Raw genomic sequence first — 19,727 nt, 5'->3', positions numbered from 1 at the left:
TAGTTAGTATGTTGCTCTTTCAGCCAGTCTTATATTTGCCTTTAAATTCTACCTTTATATTTTTAAAATGGAATATGAGAGGGAACAATAAAACACAAATGAATTTGAATTATGTTGAAACATCAATTCCAGAAGGGTATCCAGGTTAGTCTGTTGCAGCAAAACGACACGAGTCTTGTGATACCCTGTAGATTTGTAATATTTATTATAGCTGTTAAGTTTCAAGAGTCTGCCTGTTCCGGGGTGGGTGGGGGTGGGGATGTTCTGGATAAACACAAAAACGTTCCTCCCTATGTAAATGTCTGTTGAAATCCATGGGAAAGTTTAAAGTACACTGAGAAGAATCACATTTATTCAAAATTGTGCTCTCCCCGCCCTCCCCACCCCGGAAATGTTTGTGCTGATCTTCCTTTAGGCCTTGTGAGGCCGACATGTGCCTGCCTGTTGTCAGATTTTATTTGAAAGAAATTTAATGTGAGCATGCTTATATTTATTATCAGTATTAACTAATGCTGCTGTTTAAAATAATTATATTTTGAATATTTATTTATTTATTTGTTGCTTGCTTTTCTCACAGGGGCTTAAGGCAGATTGCACTGTGTCAAACAGTACAATAGAACTAGAATCACACAAAAACAGGCATAAACAACCGCAGGAGCGGCCTAATTTAGAAGCACCCCGTGAAGGGTGGGGCTGGTGACCCTCGCCTCCATCTACGGGAGCCTTGGCGGGAGGGGCCCTCCTGCACCGCCCGGGGAGGGCCTTTCGGGGCTGCCCCGGGAGCCTCTTCCGCCAAGCGTGTGTGTGTGGGGGGGGGGGGAGCCGCCGCGGAGCGGCTGGTTGGGGCGCCTTCCGGAGGGAGGCGAGCCGGGCAGTGAGGGGGCGGCAGGCAAGGCAGGCAGACCCCGGGAAGGGGAGGCAGCTGTATATTCATCGCGCGCTCTGCAACTATATTTGTACCCCGAAATAAAGAGACCCAACCTTCGTGCGCCTCGAGTGTCGCTGTGATGTCCCGGGGGGGAGAAGGGAAAACGAGGCCGCTGGGGAGAAAAACCGTCGGGGGCTTCAGTTGCCGTGACAACGGTCGCGCAGACTGGCGGTCTTTTTCTACGTCAAATGCGGTCTGCGCCAGTCCTATTGGTCGCCACGAGCAGAAGGGTGGGCCGGGGGTTGGCCTCAGGCAAGGCGAACGCGGATTGGCCAAAGCACCTGCCCTGCGGCCACGGGAGAGAGAACGGAGGCGGGCTCGTGGGGGGCAGGAGCTGTCTCCCTCTGATTGGCTCCCGTGACAGGGGAGGCGGGCTTGGCAGGAGCTGAGCTCCGTTGATTCGAGGACCGGGGTTTTAATCACGCCCGCGGGTGGGCGGGGTTCTTCTCTGATTGGTGGGATGGGGGAGCGGCGCTTCCGGCGGGCCCTGCTCGAGGGACGGCTGAAGATGGCGGCGGCCGGTGCTCGCGCGCTGCTGGCGCTGACCGTGGCCGCGCTGGGCCTGGGCCTGTCCCGGGCGGGGGGCGGCGGCGGCCCCCGCACCCTGGTGCTGCTGGAGAACGTGAGCCTGCGGGACACCCACTCGCTCTTCCTGCGCAGCCTGGCCGGTGAGTGCGGCGCGCGCGAAGGAGGGCCCCCCCCCTGCACGGGGAGGGAGGCCCGACCGACCTCCGTCGCGTGGCGGCGAGGCCCGCCCGCGCGGTAGCCTCGGTCCGCCTGGAGCCCCTTTCCGCCTTGGGTGGGTGGGCGGCCTCTCCGCGCGGAGGAGCTCCCTGGGCTTCGGCCCCACAGCCAGCCCTTCGGGGCCCTTTTCCTTGCGCCCCCTTCCTTCCCCCCACCCCCCGGGCTGTTCAGCCCCCTTCTTCTTTTGTGACACGTGGCGACCGGCCTGGTGCCGTCGGGCCCTCTCGCCCGGTGCGGTGGCCTTTGACTGGTGAGTCGCCCTGCGGGGCCTCAGGCAGGGGAAGAGCCCCGCGCCGCTTGCGACCCACGGGCCTCTAACAGAGGTTGAACGTGGGACTCTCGGGCTGAAGAGCTCCTGCTCCGAGCAGGCTGACCGGGCCTCCTTGGTCCACCGGTGTGGGTTCCTGTTCTAAGGCACTCCCTAGAGCTCTCAGCCGGAGAGACTGCTGGGGATCGAGCCTGGGGCTCCTGCGTGCAGAAGAGGCGCTCTTTCAAGGAGTCAGAGGGTTGGCCTGCCTGACAGCACCTTTCCCGGGGTACTAGGCAGACCAAAGTTTTTCACTCATCCTCTGAGAGCCTTTTAAGCAGAGATGGCTCAGTTCAGAGAGGCAAGGTGGGACACACAGAGAGATGTCAGGGGGTTCACTCCCCATCACCAGAACCGGGTTTTCCTACCTGTGCGAACAGTTCCTCTCACTTTCCACTCTGCTGACTCTCTCCTCAAGAGCAGGGTCCCAGAGGGAGCAGAACTAGCCACGAAGGGTGTGGGGACTGGTTTTATGTTCTGCCTGTTCTCTGCTTGCTCATTGCTTTCTGTGTATTTTTCCTCCCCACCCCTTTTCATCTAGACAGGGGCTTTGATCTAACCTTTAGGACTGCTGATGACCCTGGCCTGTCTCTCATAAAATATGGGGAATTCCTGTATGACAACCTCATCATATTTTCTCCATCTGTAGAAGGTAAGAAATGATCTTTGCGTAAATAATGTAGAGAAGCTAAGCTTTTGAATGTGCATTATGCCTCTAGGAACTGTGTGGAACTTTTCATTTCTCATATTTTACAAGCTGGAAAGCATAATAAACTGGAAAGCAAGTGTGATGAGGCATGCTTGTGGAATTCCAACAAACACTTGAAGGTGAAACATTCATTTGTCTCTTCTTTGTTCTTTCATTTCTCCTGAAAAACATAATGTGTGAATTTTACTGTGGTTTTAGGCCAAATCACTGCTAGTTGTTTATGTCTGTGGGGCCCGCCTGCAGAATGTGCCTGTCAGCAATTTTGTGTTACCCACTGTAAGCACCAGGGATGCTTCATTTCAGAGTTCGGAGGCAACATCAACGTGGAGACCATTGCTGCTTTTATTGACGGAGGTGGAAATGTTCTAGTTGCTGCCAATTCAGACATCGGTGAGTACCGTCCGTTTATCATAGGGACAAGAGAGTCTTTAGCTTGAAAGGTATCTTAGGGAGCCATCCTAAGCAGCCCCCCCCATTCTTGCTTTTTTGCTATGCGTTGATTATCTCTATATAGAAGAACCCTGAGTAGAGCTTTCCCACAAAGCCTGTTGGTGCTGTAGCCAGCGAATCCCCTATTCTGTGCCTGTAACCAACCGCAATGCTGCTCTGATTCCTAGGTGACCCCCTTCGAGAGCTGGGGAGCGAGTGCGGGATAGAGTTTGATGAGGAGAAGACCGCTGCCATTGACCATCACAACTATGATGTGTCTGATCTGGGCCAGGTGGGTGCAGGGCGGGGCAGCATCGCGCACATCTCAGGGCTGCCCTGGGTGCTGCTGCCCGTTTCGTGCAGGGTGCAAATTTCGTTACTCTGCCAGATTCATATGGAGACCTGGCAGCCAGGAGGAGCACGGAGGGCAGAAAGCCGGCTGGAGGAGCTCAGCAGCCCCCAAAGCCAGCAAGTGGGGGGGGGCAGTGGGGTGCTTGCCCTTTGGTCCCCCAGAGCCTAGCTGAAAAGCAGCCCTCTGCATGGGACACAACATCCAGAGAGAAAGGCAGCTTTTGTTCTCTCACACACATGTACAATCTCTCTGCAGCACACCCTCATTGTAGCAGACTCTGAAAATCTCCTGAAGGCTCCGACAATTGTGGGGAAAAGGCCGCTGAACCCCATCCTCTTCCGGGGAGTTGGGTGAGTCTCTAGGCCTCCTGGGCCAGAAACCAAAGCTGTGTTGCTGCTGGCCATGCTGCACGGCTCCTTTGGACTTCACTATGTCTGGAAAGCCAGCCCGGCCCATTCACTCCGTCGGAACCCTTTTCAGCTGATGCTGGGCTCTGCATCAAGAGCTCTTTGAAGATGCATTCTTGGCCCACCCCCAAGGGAGGGGGGCTGTGCTGGGCTCGGCCTCCTGTGCCTGCCGGACGTCTTCCTACTGCTTTCATTCATTCAAGGAACGCTTTCTGCACAGGATGGTGGCTGACCCTGACAACCCTCTGGTCCTGGACATCCTGACTGGCTCCTCGACCTCGTACTCCTTCTTTCCTGACAAGCCTATCACACAGGTATGGCATGGGCAGGCCCCCGGCAAGGAAGCCCTGGCTGGGTTCTGCTCCCTGAGTGGAGTGGCGGTGGGGGCTGCCCGCAGGGTCCTGCGCTGTGCAAGCATTTCCCTGAGGCACTGCTTTCAGTGTTGGTGTCTGCAACTAGATCTTGGATGATCCGCTGCATTAAAACAGTTCTGCTGCATTCATGTTCTGAAGTTGCTTTTTTACCTTTTTTGTTGTTGCTGATTTTAATAATTGGGATTGTCACTTTATAAGTATGTTGTCGAAGATGTGTGCTCCCTGTCCTCTTTTCTGGATTTTTAAAGGCACCCCAAAAACCCTCCCCATCTTGTTTTAAGAAGAGGAGGGGGGTGCACAGGTTCATCTTGCAAGAGCATGAGGATGTGGGCCATGCATTCCTCACTGGCAGATTGGCAGGTACTGTGCTGCTGCCCAGTAAGTCTATCCATGTCTCTCCTTAGTACCCTCATGCTGTGGGGAAGAACACGCTCCTGATTGCTGGTCTCCAGGCCCGAAATAACGCCCGCGTAGTTTTCAGCGGGTCCCTGGATTTCTTCAGTGATGCGTTCTTCAACTCTGCTGTGCAGAAAGCTACGCCAGGCTCTCAGAGGTGCGTGAGATTCCCAAAGTGCCGTCTTCTGGACCACAGAAGTGTTTGTCTGGGCCAGTTCCGTGGATGGAGGCAGTGGGAGGGGAGGCAGCTGTGCTGGGAGAGCCTTTTTGTTGTTAGAAGCACAAATATGCTGAATGGTGGCCACAGCATCTTTGAGTCTCCGTCCTGAGGGAAGGGTGGTGCTTCTTCCTCTTAGGCTTCCTGTTCTCCTCCTCCTCCTGTTTGATCCAGGTACCCCCAGACGGGGAACTCCGAGCTGGCTGTGGCCCTGTCCCGCTGGGTGTTCAAGGAAGAGGGCGTCCTGCGCGTCGGAGAGGTGTCCCACCATCGGGTGGGGGAGACAGCGCCCCCTAGTGCCTACACTGTCACTGACTTGGTGGTGAGATTCCCACGCCTGTTTCCTGGCAGCAGGAGAGGGTTTCAGAGTTGTTTCAGCCCCTTCCATGCCAATGGGTCTCCTCTATCTTGCAGGAGTACAGCGTCGTGATTGAGAAGCTCTCTGAGGGCAAGTGGCTGCCCTTTGATGGGGACGACATTCAGCTCGAGTTCGTCCGCATCGATCCGTTTGTCAGGACCTTCCTGAAGAGGAATGGTGAGCGGCCGTTTTGCCTCCCTCTATACCAAATACCAGCCTTGCACAGAAATCCTTGATACCTTTAAAATATCAAGCTACCTCCCTTCCCCCTCATTGTACCCCTGTGGTGTTCATTTTGTGGCACACTAGCAGCCCCATGCATCAAGCCACCTTCCTTATTGCAGTTTGCAAAGGTTTCCCTGCCTAGGCAGTGTGGTGTGTGTGGGGGGGATTCTTCCTTGCTGCAGGCAGCAGGCTAACGAGAACCCTGCACCAACTGAAATTTGTAGCTGTCACAGTTTCCAGTGGTGTATGTGCTCCACCCATGCAGCCATCACTAGTTGTTGTTGGTTCTGGTATGAATGTGTGTGAATCAGTTCTGTCTCAGACAGGAAAGCTACCTCTTAGGTTGTGTAGCTGTAAAACGGCCTCACGATGAAGAGAAGTGGATATGGCAGGAGGAGCTATGAACACGACCTGCTTCAGCAAGCCTGGAGCAAGTTCAGTCAAGGCGGCTGGAAGGCAGGCTCCAGTGGCGTGCGTGCTTTCCTTGTGCTGCAACTGTAAGTGACTATGAAGCCCCAAATGTGTTTGGCTCCTAGGAGGCAAATACAGCGTCCAGTTCAAGCTCCCTGATGTCTACGGAGTGTTCCAGTTTAAAGTGGATTACAACCGCCTGGGCTACACACACCTCTACTCATCTACACAGGTAAGCAGCACGGCTTGGGTCTTGTTTCCTTGGAAAGGGGAAGTGATGGCCTTCAGCCCCAGTCATTCTATGGGTTTATGTCTTGCCTTTTTACCTTTCCAAGGGTCTCCTTAAAATCCGGCTAAAGCCTGCATAGCCCAGGTTAGCCCAGTCTTCAGGGGAGGTTGTGTATGCCCCCTTCCCCAGCAGATATGAATAGGCTGAGGGGTGTGATTGATCTATTTGCATTTTCTTTAGGGAATTTAAATGCTACCTATCTAGAGGCCTGTTCAAGGCACCTTACAACTGAAGCAGAACAATACCATTAAAACAAGCCAGGGCATAAAAGCAGCATAAAGCACTTATCAAGTCACCTCAAGTGAAGCAGATAAAACCAGCCCTCAGGACAGAAGCAGATGTCTTAGCCTGGGTACTGGGCTGTGTTTCTCACTGTCAACGCTATTTGCGCTATGCACTTAAAACCATTCCTCAGCCTGTAAAGGGCACGGTGCACAAGGCAGCTGGGGGAGAGTGATGCCTGGATTAACGGTTGTTCAAGGTAGCTGGGGGAAGCTTGTGGGTACACGTGGGTGGGGGGAGTAGGAAGGGGAGAAGAGATGGGGCACATGCAGAGCTAAGGCTTGGTTAGGGGTTTAGGTCCCGCGGTGTCTTGATTTCTTCTCCTCTTCCCTGCCAGGTGTCTGTGCGTCCCCTCCAGCATACACAATATGAGCGCTTCATCCCCTCCGCCTACCCTTACTACGCCAGTGCCTTTTCCATGATGGTGGGCGTCTTCCTCTTCAGCATCGTATTCCTGCACATGAAAGAGAAGGAGAAATCGGACTGAGCAGCAGGCGCTGCCTATTTGCCAACAGTTCTGTGGCACTGCTGGGGCCGTGGGGGAGGGGATGGCGGCGATCAGCCCCGTGCTCAACAGGCGTTCCACAAGAGGTCCTGCTGCCGTTCTTTGCTGTGTGGGTGGGCGCCGGGCCCAAGGGGCTGTCTTGTTCTTCCTTTCCCCAAATAAAAGCGCCGTTCCCTCTCTTCTCCCAGTGGGTGTCCTCACTCTTGTTTTGTGTTCTTTTGGGGACCGGGCGCTTACCGGGCTTTGCTCACGGAAGGGCTGAAAGAAGCAAAAGTGCCCCTCTCTCTCCTGTTCTGCATGAAGTCGCAGGGAAACCTGAAGCCGGGAGGGGGCCTGCTCCTGCAGCGCAGTGCCGGCTGCTGTCCGTCAACGCATCGCCCGCTGGCTTCCCTGAGCGCGTGAAGCGGGTGCCTTTCCCTTTTCTGGCCTGGCCAGGCCCCGCAGCCTGGCTGGCTCCCTTGGAGGAAAGGGCCGCCTCGGAAGGTGGGCCCTGGGCCCTGCCGGGCTGCCAACCTCCAGGGGAGGACTAGCAGGATCCCGTCTCCGCTTGGAGCAGTTGTCCCGCTTCTCCTGGAGAGAGCGGCCCCTCCGGAGGCTGGCCTGCCCGCCATCGTGGGCGGGCGGGGGGCGGGGCTTCCGGCGCGCTCCCCCGCCCAGCTCCCTCCCGGCCTGCGAGCATGCGCACAGAGCGCGGGCCCGGCCCCTCCGCGTTTGCGGCCGGCGTGCGCCTGCCTGCCGTAAAGCGCGCCCGCCTGCCCGCCTGCCTTTCTTCCGGCCGCGCGGCTGGCGGGGCCTGAGGGGAGGGGAGGGGAGCGGAGGGCCGCGCGGGGCGGGCTGGGGCGGGGGGGGGTGTCTGGCGGGCGGTGCGCGATGCTGCTGACGGTCTTCTGCCTGCGGCGGGACCGCTCGGAGCTGACCTTCTCGCTGCAGGTGGACGCCGACTTCGAGCTGCAGAACTTCCGCGCCCTGTGCGAGCTCGAGTCCGGCATCCCCGCCGCAGAGAGCCAGGTCCGCCCCCCCCCCGGGGCTGCTGGGGAGGGGGGAGGTCGCGGGGGGGGGCTGCAGCGGCGCTCCGCTGGGCATCGCCGTCCGTCCGGCCCGGGGGTCGGTGGGGCGCCTGCGGAGGGCCCTGGCCTGTGGCGGCGGCGGTGGTGGTGGTAGGGGGCTGCGAGAGCCGGGCCCCTCCCTCCTTCCCTCCCTCCTTCCCTCCCTGCAGCTGGCGGGTCGCCTCTTCCGGGCTGCTGCTGCCCCCGCGGGTCAGGGGTGGGGGGGGCTCCTCTCCTGTGGAATTCCGGGGGTAGCGGCGGCTCCCCTGCCTGCCCCCCCCCCGGGGCGGGAGGGAGCCGCCGGCTGGAGGGAAGCGCCCCGCTTGGCTCGCTGGCGCTGCTGCTGCTGCGGGTGGAGGCCCGGCTGGAGGCCCCGCCGCCTCCTTTCTCGTAGCCAGAGGCTGGGGCCTCCTGCTCTGACTTAATTATTTGTTGATGTATTTATTTTTCTGGATTTGTAGCCCTCCCTCCCTCCCTCCCCCCCCCCCCGCCACAGGCAGCTCAGGGCGGGTAAGGGCACTTAAAAGCCATACAACAGCCGGAGGCGGGGGGGGGGGCACTCTGCCTGGCGTGCTGTGCACAGGGCCGGGAGGAGAGGTGGCAAGGGCCGGGGAAGAGGGCTCTGCTGGCCGGTGGGCATCTGGAGGGAGGAACGGGAAAGAGGAGGGCACAGCCCGGGCAAGCTGCTGGGGCAGCAGGACCCGCCAGCTGTGCCTGGGGGATTTTGCCAGGCCGGATGAGAGTTTGCAGAGGAAAGGCCGGACACCGCAGAGCCTCTTCCTGGCCTCTTGACGGGTGGCACCCGTTCACCTCCCAATCGCCCTGCCTGCCTGCCTGCCTGCCTGTCAGACCAGATGGCTGATAAGTGTGGGTGGATCTGGAGGAGCAGCATTTCTCTTCCCCCGTTGGCACCTTAATGACGCAGCAGATTGGGGCGGGGTGGTGTGTTTCTCCTGCCAGGTTTCTCCCTGCTTGGGGGCTGGGTGGGGAGAAGCTCTCGGCTTAGAATCAGGGTGGTTTAGGTAGCGTGGGTTTGCAGAGTCCGTGTCAGCTCAGAGCAGAACTGTCTAAGCGGCCTCCTCTGCAGGAAACAGAAATGGAGTGTGATTTGATGCTTTGCAGCGAGAGAAGCTTGGGGTGCTAGCCCCTTGGCAGAGAAGATGGCACCTAATTGCCTTTAACCTGTGCAGAAAAAGGTGCTTCAGTTAAAAGAGCTGTTGGCTAAACGTTAGGAAGAACTTCCTGACAGAGCGGTTCCTCAGTAAAACAGACTTCCTCAGGAGGTGGCGGGCTCTCCTTGTGTGGAGGTTTTTAAGCAGAGGCTGGATGGCCACCTGTCAGCAATGCTGATTCTATGAACTTAGGCAGGTGATGAGAGGGAGGGCAGGAAGGGTTGCGTCAGTGCTTGGCTCTCGTGGCCCAGGGTAATACCGAGCGCCACTTTGGGATCAGAAAGCATTTTTTCCTCCAGGCCAGATTGGCCACGAATCCGAACGGGGGTTGCCATCTTCTGGCCATGCAGTTGGGGTCACTGAGGGTATTGGGGGGGGAGGTAGTTTTTGTGGGAGCGCCACGTTCTTCGATTGCAAGGCTGACTGGATAAGAACAAGCTGCAGAAGCGCTCTTGGAACATAACTGAGGTCCTGGCATATTTCTGCCTGTCTGTGTATTCAGGTATGGAGCAGTGCAGCTAATTGGAATTACTTTTTCCAGTTTCTCACCAGACTTACCTTCTCTTCCCTTCCAGATTGTCTATGCAGAGGTGCCTCTAACTGACAACCACAGATCATTGGCTTCCTATGGCTTGAAAGATGGCGACGTGGTGATATTGCAGCAAGTGGAGAATGCAGAGAGGCGGCCTGGGGCTCCCTTCCCTGGTGAGAGAGGTTCTTCCTGCCTGACCCTCGGGCAGCTCCCTGGTGCCTGAGCGGCACACAACAGTCAGGCCGTGGCACGGTTTCTTGATTCTCTGGTTTCACTTTGCCACTTCATCAGAAGCTACTTTGAAAGGTTTTGGTGAAAGTATTTTAGGCTGTGAGTTAAATTTGGGAGTGGGCCTGAGCCCCCCCCCCCCCGGCCCCTGTAGTTCCAGTGCCCCAAACAGGCCCATTCTGTGGGGACGGGCTGCAAGCCCTGGAGTAAAAGAGGAGGCACCCTCGCAGAAGCACCTGTTACCTGAGAGTGTGTGTTACTTCTCTTGGTGCTGGGGGGGGGGGGAAAGTGTAGATTCTGTTCTCTTCCATGTTGATGGGAGACACTGTGTACAGGCCCTGAGAGGAAGCCTTTGGGGTTGTTAGGGCCCTGAGTGCAGCATCTTTGACCTCAGGGGTTGAGCATGGTCCAGGTTCTAAGGAGTGGCCCAGCCATGGACCCTCAGCCCTGCCCGGTACTGGTAACAGAGATCTGTGACTCTCGCCTGGAGCCCGGCAAAAGGCAGCTCCCAGAAGGGTCCGAAGAGCAGAAGACTGACCGCTGCAGGTGCCGGTGCTGTTTCCATTAACCCACTAGCCCAAAAGTGCTCTGTGCACTGGAGGCCTGTGACGGAAAGAGCTGCCCTTAGGACAGGGGCTCATTCCCAACCTTGCTGAGCCTGTGGACGCTTTCGGGTTTTGAACGCAAGCATTGGGGGGCACCGCAAAATGGCTAATGGGGGGGCATGCACAGGCTGTTGGGATGGCCCAAGAAAAGTGTCTCCTTAGGATGGAGCCGGCTGCTTCTAAGTGGGTCCTCCCTGCAGATACACAGGCAGTTTTTTGGGGGGGTCTTCCGGAGCACATCCTAGTCCAGGGGTTTCTAGAGGGTGCCGTGGCATCAGCATGCTGACGTGTTTCTCCTGCTCCCCAGGCTTGCCCCGGATAGACTTCAGCAGCATCGCGGTGCCCGGGACATCCGCCCAAGCAGCCCAGCGGCCCCCACAGCAGCCTGCACCGCCCCCGCGCGCATCTCCCCCTGAAGTCCCCCCTGCCCCCCAGGGCTTGGACAACCCAGCTCTCTTGCGGGACATGCTGCTCTCCAACCCGCATGAGCTCTCCCTGCTGAAGGAGCGCAACCCACCCCTGGCAGAGGCCCTGCTGAGTGGAGACCTCGGTGAGTGGCTTGGTGGGCGCCACGTGAGATGCCAGGGTGGGGCAAAGAAGGCTTCCGCCATCTGGTGGACTGTGCAGAGGCGGCTGGTGTGTCACTTTGGAGTCTGCTGTGCAGACTGTGAGGGTGAAGGATGCTGGCCTGGGCGTTGGGTGGGCTCTTCGGGAGGTCGTTTCTGTCTTTTCATAGAAGCTGGCGCATCGTTTGGGGAGAGGGCTCGCAGGCACCATTAATGATGCCGATAAGGAACCGCGGCTCTTTCCGCTCTCCTGTGTGTGGGCTTGCAGCTGAGGCCTGCCATGAGCCTGAGGCTGCGCTGTGCCAGCCTCCTGTGCTTTTGTACACGTGAAAGCATTCCGCTCTCTGGCTGCGGTGACACAGTGGCGGCTGAATGGTCCATATCAAAGGGCTGTTCCTAGATACGAAGCTGCCTTCTACCAGGTCAGACCATCAGAGTCAGTGTTGTCTGCTCAGACTGGCAGACTGGCAGCAGGGTCTCAAGACCGAGGTCTTTCACATCACATGTGACCCGGTTCTTTCAACTGGAGAAGCCACAGATTGAACCTGGGACCTTATGTATGCCGGGCAGATGCTCTTCCACTGAGCCGCAGTCCCTTGGCTGAAATGGCACGTGAGCAAGGAATGGGGTCTAGCTTGACCAAAGTGGTGCTTCACCAAAGTGCTGCCGTTCTGCTTTTTCGGTTGGCAAATTGTGTGTGTGTGGGGGGGTGCTTCAAGGGGGCTGATGCGAACGTTGGGCTTTCCTGAGCCTGTTCAAAGAAGCAAAACTGTGGGGGAGTGTGAATGGCCATTTTTAGTGAGCCCTCAAATCCCCTGTTGCTACAACAGCAAAGCCTGGAATGAGTTCTGGTATCTGGTCAGCCACAAACCTCAAAAAAGGGCAGTCATCTCTTCAAGAATTCCTTTTTTCAGTTTGATGCACTCGAGTGACAGCATCACAAGATGGGGAGCACTTTTCTAGCCAAGGGAGCCATCTTGGGACGGGTCTCCAAGTGCTAGATCATTTTTTGAAAGCTTTTGCATCTGTGATGGTTGTCATAGCGGAGGGCTCCTCGAGGGGTGGCATTCCCGGCCAGAGGAGGAGTCACCTCTAACCTGCCCATGTGTCTTTTTGTCTGCAGAGAAGTTCACCCGGGTCTTGGTGGAGCAACAGCAGGATCGAGCACGCCGGGAGCAGGAGAGGATCCGTCTTTTCTCCGCTGACCCTTTTGATCTAGAGGCTCAGGCAAAGATTGAAGAGGACATCAGGTAGCCAACTCGAGGGGCGAGGCTGTGAAGCCTTTGGTGGGTGGGGAGCCTAGTTTGAACCCCGGGGTAAAGCAGGGCAGCTCTGGCTCTCACTGGCTGAGCCCTCGGGGGCTGGGCGGTCTCTGCACAGCACAGTGGCTGCCTGGCGAGGGGGGGCCACTCCCTGGAGCAGGTGGGAGGGGCTGGTTGCCCAGCAAAGAGAAAAGGTGGCCGGAGGGCTGCTCTTCAGCCTCCTGAGCCCTGGGGCTCCCTCTGGGCCCCCTCTGTCATCAGTGGGTGGAGGGAGGGGCACGGTAGCCATGACCCTCAGGGAACCCCGCTACTCCGCGCAGCCTTGTTCCGTGGTTCCCTGGACCGATGGCCTCCACCTCCCCCCCTTAGTTCCCTCTGTCCAGCAGGGGCTTCTAAACCTCCCCGCTGAGCCGAGGGCAGGCTGCCTGGCCAGCCCAGAGACTAGCACAGTCCAGCCTCAGGGCCCCTGAGCCTTTTTTTGACCTTGGATCCAGGCAGCAAAACATAGAGGAGAACATGACGATCGCCATGGAGGAGGCCCCCGAGAGCTTCGGCCAGGTGGTGATGCTCTACATCAACTGCAGGGTGAACGGCCACCCCGTGAAGGCCTTCGTGGACTCGGGTGAGGGTCCCTTCCCCTCCTCTGTCCCTCTGGCACGGCATGAAAGGGGGCCGTGGGGGGGGACTCTGCCCTGGGGGCCTTCCTTGAGCCCCGCAGCAAGCCTGCCTGTTTCTCGCCTAGCAAAAGGTCCTGGGTTTGGTTCCCCGTGTCACTAGTGAAAAGGACTGCCGAGAGGCTTGGGAAGGCCTCTGTTGCTTCAGAGCTTTGGGAGCTGCTGCCGGTGGCAATCCGGGGGGTGGGGGGGGTGGAGGGGCCTGGCTTGGGAGAAAGCAGACTCGGATGAGCGTGTGCCCCCATCCCCTCCATGGGAAGTTTGGGAAATGCGGCTTTTTCTGCCCCTCATGTTAAAAACTGTGTGGGGAAGCTGCATTCATTGCCTGTATCTTTGTGTGTTGGGGGTAGGGGTGTCGTGTGCCCCAAGGCAGTGATTTTCCTCCTATGAAAACCCCCACAGTGGGAAAAGGAATAGCAAGTCTCCAGTTGCCTTTCTCTCTCTCAAGTGATTTTTCTTCCTCTGACGATGCCGGCCATGTCTCTGGCAGGGGCTCAGATGACCATTATGAGCCAAGCGTGCGCCGAAAGGTGCAACATCATGAGGCTGGTGGATCGGCGGTGGGCGGGCATTGCAAAAGGCGTGGGCACTCAGAAGATCATTGGCAGGGTGCATCTAGGTAAGCGGGCCCGGGAGGGCGGCCGGCCGGGCTCCAGGGCCGGAGTCTTTGGGACGCTCACAGACCTGCTGGCTGTTCTCCATCTGCTTCAGCTCAGGTGCAGATTGAAGGGGATTTCCTGCCATGTTCTTTCTCCATCCTGGAGGAGCAGCCCATGGATATGCTTCTTGGGCTGGATATGCTGAAGAGACATCAGGTGAGTCCGGGGCTCGTCCTGCAACCTGGGTCTGAAAGTGGTCTGTTGAGGAGTCCTTTTTCTCAAGGAGACTCAAGCGCATCTGCAATCCACTTTGACTCTTCTCCTATCTCCTAACTAACCAGTGAGGCCCGCAGACTCCCATAAAGCTTCCATACAAGGTGTGCATACCAGTATCAGCCAGATAAACAGTGTGTTTATCTGGTTGATACTGGTATGCACATCTTGTATGGAAGGCTAATGCAGCCCAGAAGTAGAACAAGTAGTAAGTCTTCCTCACTAGTGGGCTCTTTAATTTTATAGATTATATTGAGCACAGAGTCAAATTGGAATACATCCTTACACGCATACATGGGCTGCTATAATACTATGATACGTGCTGTATTATGTATATGTGTGCATTATAAGTGATTGTATTAGACCACTGATGAAGGCCAGGGGGCCGAAACGCATTTGGATTGTGGTTTCAGTTTATCAGCCTGTAGCCATTGCCATTGTGCTTTCTTTTGATAGAATTTTTTTATTGTTTTTGATATAGACATTAGTGCCTTAAAATAAACAACTTCTATACTTAAATGAGTCTTTTCCCACCCAGTGTTTGGGTACCCAGCTTTGGTTTTTAGGTTGGGTCTTTCCTTCCCCCTTTTGTTTTTTGCCACCCACTCTCCACATGCCAGCGGTGCTTGCAGGCTTAAAAAGGCTGGGGATCCCCTGCTGTAAGGGGGCTCAGTTTCTCCATCTTCGGTCCCTTCCCCAGTGCTCCATTGACCTCAAAAAGAACGTCTTGGTGATCGGCACCACGGGTTCACAGACGACCTTCCTGCCGGAGGGGGAGCTCCCCGAGTGTGCGAGGCTGGCTTATGGGGCTGGCCGCGAGGATGTCAGGCCAGAAGAGATTGCAGACCACGAACTGGCAGAGGCCATCCAAAAATCCGTCGAGGAAGCAGGTACCTCAAGGGCCCTGAGCGGGGAGGCATGTCGGGGCCACCTTTCCTGTTGGCAGTCCAGCGTGGCCAAAGGAGACTAGCCGGCCTCCCTCCAGACAGTTTCCTAGAACTGTCTTAATGCTGCTGTTCCGTGGTGTGGCTGTGCCGCGTGACTGCATTTGATGCGCAGTCTCGGGAGGCAGAAGCACCGGGAGCTTATGGAGCCCAGCCTCTCCGAGTCACAGCTGGTGCGTTAGCAATTGGCTGCCTTGTTAGAATTATTGTTAGGTTTGTATCCTGATCAGCGTGCCTTCATCTTGTAACAATCCAGTGCAGGAGAGGAGGCAGAAAGGTCCATTCCCAGGGTCAGCCAGGGAGCTGAGCGGGGATTTGAAAACAGGTCTTGCCAGTTCTGTCGAGCTGCTGAGCCTTGCTGGCTATTGCCAGTCAAGCTGGAAGCCATCGGTGGCTAGCTAGTTCACCGTCTTGACTGAGGCAGGCTTCTTCACCTCTTACAAATCAGCCTGCATGATCCAGATGAGGCACTCCCCAGCATCCATGAGATAAAATAGGCATAACCTCCTCACACCGGTTAAATCGCAGGTGTCTCAAAAAACTTGATTCGCCAGTCCTCCTCCCTTCAAAAGCAGTAGCTACAGCTGGATTTTACAGAGGTCTTCGATCCAGAGAGCAGGAAGGCAGGGTGAGCAGGATCAGCCCTATCCGGACTCCAGTAGACTCAGTTTACCGCAGGACCGCCTGTATCCGTGTGCAGCTGGCCACCTGAGCTCTCTCAGCGAAGTTGGGAACAAAGCTCACTGGGAACAAAGCGCACAGGGCAGCTCCCTGTTGAAGTACCCCTTTGAGTGGCTCCAGCTCTTACTCTTGTGCTTTATTGAGGCCTTCCTGGGTGGCCTGTCTTTGGGGTCTTGAAGCCAAACATTCCCTCCCTTCCAACTGTGGTGTAACAGAAGCAGCGGGGTCTGCGGAAGGGCCGCCAGCCGGTGCTTCCTGGAGATCAGGTGACTCTGGGGAGTGCTAACAGGACAAGACGGCAGGAGTGCTTCCTGGGCTGCTGCCCTATTGGCCAGGCAGTCTGCCTGGCCACCTTCTGGCCTGCCAATCAGTGGCTTTCTCAGCAGAAGATGAGTGTAGCGTAGTGCTCAATGACGCAAGGAAATGGGTCACTTGCCATCCAGCCTTTCTTGGCCCACACCTGGGTGTGCCTGGTGAAATTCTCCAGCCGCTTTTACACTCTGGAAGGGAGCCAGATTTTTATATAGGAGAATAAAGTTCCTTGACCCCTTCGCCTGCTCTTAGTGGCCTCACATCGCTTCCAGGGAAGGGTCAGGATTGCATCCACCGTGCTGCAGAAATGCTGCAACCGTCAGGTGTCCCATAGGCTATGTGAGGGTTGTATTTGAGATGGCTCTTTCTGGTTTATTTCTGCTGCATTGGAAGGAATGCTGTTGCGCTTTCCTTCCCCCTCCAAACTGCTTTAGATTTGGACCTCCCACACATGAGTCTGGGCCCAGAGATTTTCTGCTGGGGAAATCCACCTGGGGTGCATATTTGAGATGGTGAGATATGTTCTCTCCCCAAAACTGAGTTCCAGACAGTTGGGCGGGGAAAACCCCTGTCTGCTTAGGCAGTGTTGTGACTTGAGGTGTCCCCAAGACTTGGGTGTCCAGCCAGGGACGCTGAGAATGCTCTCAGGCAGCTCTCTCTGCTCCTGCTTGCTCCAGATTTCTCTGCTGCCTGCAGATCTGTAAGGAATGGCAGGGAACGTCTGCAGTGAGAAACCTTCAGACAAATGCTCCAGGCACGTCGGAGCCTGTTCAGTTGGCTAGAACCAGCCTGCCCAGCTCATGTCACTTACAAGGCGAGGAAGACTTTTTTTTAAGGAGGCCCGGAGGTGTCTTGGAGCTTCGTTCGTGATGAGAGTGGTGGCTCTGGCGGCAAGGAGGCAGCCAGCAAAGCGGAGCCTGACCGGCAGAGTCACATGGCACAAGGGAAGGCAGCCTAGTGGGCCACGCTAGCGAGCGGAGCTTGGGCGGGGGGGGGGCCCTCTCTGCATGGGGGCCTGGCTGGTCCCCCTTGCTCCCCCACCCATTGCCAGTTGAGTTCTGCAGCCTCAGCATCAGGAGTGGCTGATTCTCCCAGAAAGTTCGCATTGAAGCTGGCTGTGTTTCCATTTTCAAACTGAAGGAAAGGGACAGAAGGAAGAAAATGTGCCAGCGAGGCAGAGAGCAGGAGCACCACAGTCAGCCCCAGCTGCAGAAGGGAGCGGCTGCTGGGCAGTTTCCTCCACAGCTGTCCTGCTTCACATCAGTGGCATCTGCATTCAGAAACAAGTCAGGCAGCCTGCGCAGATGGTCCCTTACCTGGAGAGGGGCCGTTCCTCTTGATGCGAGGCCTCGCTGCCGCTCGGTGCGCTACGGACAGCAGAGCACACTGCTTCTGGAAGAGGGTCAAGCAGGGTGGGGGAGGCGACGGGAGGGTGCGAACCCCGGACTGTGCATGTGCAGTGTGCTAACACAAGTTTGGTGTGTTTGTCTCCTAATTCGAAACAGAGCACCAGAAGCCTTGATGCATGTAGTGTGGGCTTGCTGCTGCTGGAGTGGGCCACAGACCAGGTATTTACTTACAGCCCCACTTTCTGAACGATTCCTTCCGCTGCCTTGGGTCACCGTGGAGCAAGCGCGCCCTGTGGTGCGATGCTCTGGTTTTTGCTTCTGAGAGGGAAGGAACCTTCGTGCCTCAAGCCAGAGGGGGTTCCAAGCATGTGCTCAGTCTCAGGCTGGTCGGTGGTGGTATCTGGTGCCAAGTGCCTGTCTCTGGGTGGCTGGCACGTAGCTGGACCCGTGTCCAAAATGCAGTTGCCGCTCTGGGTGCCACCAGCCAACATAAACCTCTTGCTGCGACTGCTGTTGCTTTATTCTTCTCTCACAAAGCAGACTAGTCTGAGGACGGAAGGCCAGACGAGACCTGTTGCTGTCCTCCGGGGGTGTGCATGTGAGCACCCTGGCAGGGTTGGTTTGGAGCGAGCGGGACCCTCCTGCCTTGAGTATGAGCCCCAAGGACGAACGGCCAGCCGGCCAGCCACGGTTGAGCTGGTCAGAGCATGTTGCTCAGGGTGCAGCTGAGCCGGTTGTGCTTTTTCTCTCTCGTTGGGGAGAGGGAGGACAAAGGCAGCGCAACTCATTGTCTCGCCCAAATAATGTTTTGCTGGACATTGTCTCGTTGCAGTTTTTTGAGAAATGACAGTAACAAAATCTCCTGTGGTCTCTCTGATTGTCTGGTTATTAAGTTTGCTTGAATTGCAGAGGCAAGCGGGAGCCTTCCCCATGGACCCCCTCCCCACCCCCACCCCAAATGCATGCATGTCAGAGTGAGGCCACTGAATGCGCTTTGCCCCTCCTCCTTCTCTAGTAAAAGTGGGGTCAGTGGCAGCCGTGGTCATACTCAGGGTCTCATGCAGATCTTCTCTCTCTTCCTCCCTCCATACAGAGAATACTGACAAAGAAACTACCTCATCAGAACTGTCTTTGTTACCGAGTTCGGATGGATTTCAACGTCCCGTCCATTTTCCAGAAGCAGCTGTGAAGACCAGGAAGTCCTCCAGCCGGGCCCTCGGCCACTCGGCCTCTGCTCCTGTCCTTTGCTCCCGCAAGCGCAGTCCGGCTCAGACTGTTAACCCGAGAGCTGCAAAGTCCGTAGAATCCCTTCCTGAACGTCCAGCCGCTCTAGGGAGGAAAGAACTGCTGAATCGTTCTGATCTCGATCCTTTCGCCCGCGTTGATGCTTCTCTAGCTGGAACAGAGCCGTGTTGTAGTCCCAGAAATCCTTCGTCGGACACACGTGCAAAGCCGGCTGCTTCTGGCAACCCAGAGCCATCTTGCGCTGAGGACGGTGGTCCGGGTCTAGCATCTCCTCTGGAAGACACAGAAGGGAGTCGTTCGATCAGAGCATGTTCGCCGGCCGGAGATGTCACTGGTCTGTTGCCTTCCTCACATCTGGAACGGAGCCAAATGGGTCCCAGGCCACGTGAGGAGCTTGGCATGGAACAGTCACCAGACGAACAGCTCAAGACCACCAGAAACCAGGAGAATGTGTCTGCCGCAGGTGCATCCCCGTCTCCTGCAAGTGGAGGGCAGGCCCTGGATTCCTTTCTGTCTGAGAGAAGCAGAGATGAGGAGGGTGAGCTGAAGTTTTCCTATGAGGGGGCTAAGAGGCCAGAATCTGCACCACACGAGGTTCCTGGGAGTGAAACCATCATGGAAGTGGAGGTCACGGATCAGGACCTTATTGCTGCAGACAGCCGGCTGAAAGAGCAGGATGGGACTTGGTCTGCGATGAACTCCGAGTGTTCCGTGATGGAGGCAGAATCATCCAAGTCTGACTGTTCTCTTTCCACCAATCCTCTTTCAACCAATGATTTGAAGCAGTCTGGAAGAGGAACATTTGACTCCACAGACATACCTGCTATCGGCTTTTCGGGTTCTCCTCCTCCGGAAGGGCAGCTGAGCCATCAGGCAGAAGGGGCTTGCCCCTCTCTCACGTCTGCCTTGAAGGAGCTCCATCAGCTTCTGGTTGCAAACTATAAAAAGGCTTCTCGGAATGAGAGCCTTGATCAGCCAGGGATCCTTCCTGAAGAGGAAACTGCAGATGACGAGATCTCTCAAGAGAAACATGAATGTGACCGAGACGTCCGAGATGTGGAACCTTCTCCTGGAGGGATGCCGGCACATGTCAGCACTGAAGCCTCGGCAGGGGAGTGGCTCTCCGGGGCTGGAGCAGAGGGCGGGAAGGAGACACTGAAATTGCCTGAGCAAGATGCACGAATAATCCAAGAGCCTTCGGAGGGGAACAGCTCGACCGTTCTGAGACCTTCAGCGGCTTCCCGTCAACCTTCGTGTGGTGAGTGCTCTGAAATGTTACCTCCATGTTTCTCTTCTGACCACACTG

The 19,727-nt window shown here is 56.6% G+C and overlaps 2 protein-coding genes across 2 annotated transcripts; both read left to right on the top strand.

Moving 5' to 3' along the window:
- Nucleotides 1-1,436: 1,436 nt before the first annotated feature.
- On the top strand, nt 1,437-6,924 carry DDOST (dolichyl-diphosphooligosaccharide--protein glycosyltransferase non-catalytic subunit). Its single transcript, XM_056864922.1, has 11 exons — nt 1,437-1,596; nt 2,521-2,631; nt 2,992-3,078; nt 3,306-3,409; nt 3,725-3,819; nt 4,097-4,190; nt 4,655-4,803; nt 5,038-5,185; nt 5,278-5,398; nt 5,983-6,089; nt 6,766-6,924. Exons 1-11 carry the CDS (start codon nt 1,437-1,439, stop codon nt 6,913-6,915), a joined length of 1,326 nt encoding a protein of 441 aa, XP_056720900.1. The 3' UTR covers nt 6,916-6,924.
- Nucleotides 6,925-7,803: 879 nt separating this feature from the next.
- DDI2 (DNA damage inducible 1 homolog 2) lies at nt 7,804-18,342 on the top strand. Its single transcript, XM_056864923.1, has 10 exons — nt 7,804-7,941; nt 9,727-9,856; nt 10,824-11,066; nt 12,206-12,332; nt 12,839-12,966; nt 13,509-13,637; nt 13,730-13,833; nt 14,591-14,780; nt 17,333-17,395; nt 18,270-18,342. The coding sequence occupies exons 1-9, from the start codon at nt 7,804-7,806 to the stop codon at nt 17,347-17,349; spliced, it is 1,206 nt and encodes a 401-aa protein (XP_056720901.1). The 3' UTR covers nt 17,350-17,395; nt 18,270-18,342.
- Nucleotides 18,343-19,727: the final 1,385 nt, after the last annotated feature.

This window comes from Euleptes europaea, chromosome 19 (assembly GCF_029931775.1).
Source record: "Euleptes europaea isolate rEulEur1 chromosome 19, rEulEur1.hap1, whole genome shotgun sequence".
Classification (NCBI taxonomy): Eukaryota; Metazoa; Chordata; class Lepidosauria; order Squamata; family Sphaerodactylidae; genus Euleptes; species Euleptes europaea.
The sequence above is the reverse complement of the archived record's forward strand: the minus strand, read 5'-3'. Positions and strand labels throughout refer to the sequence as shown.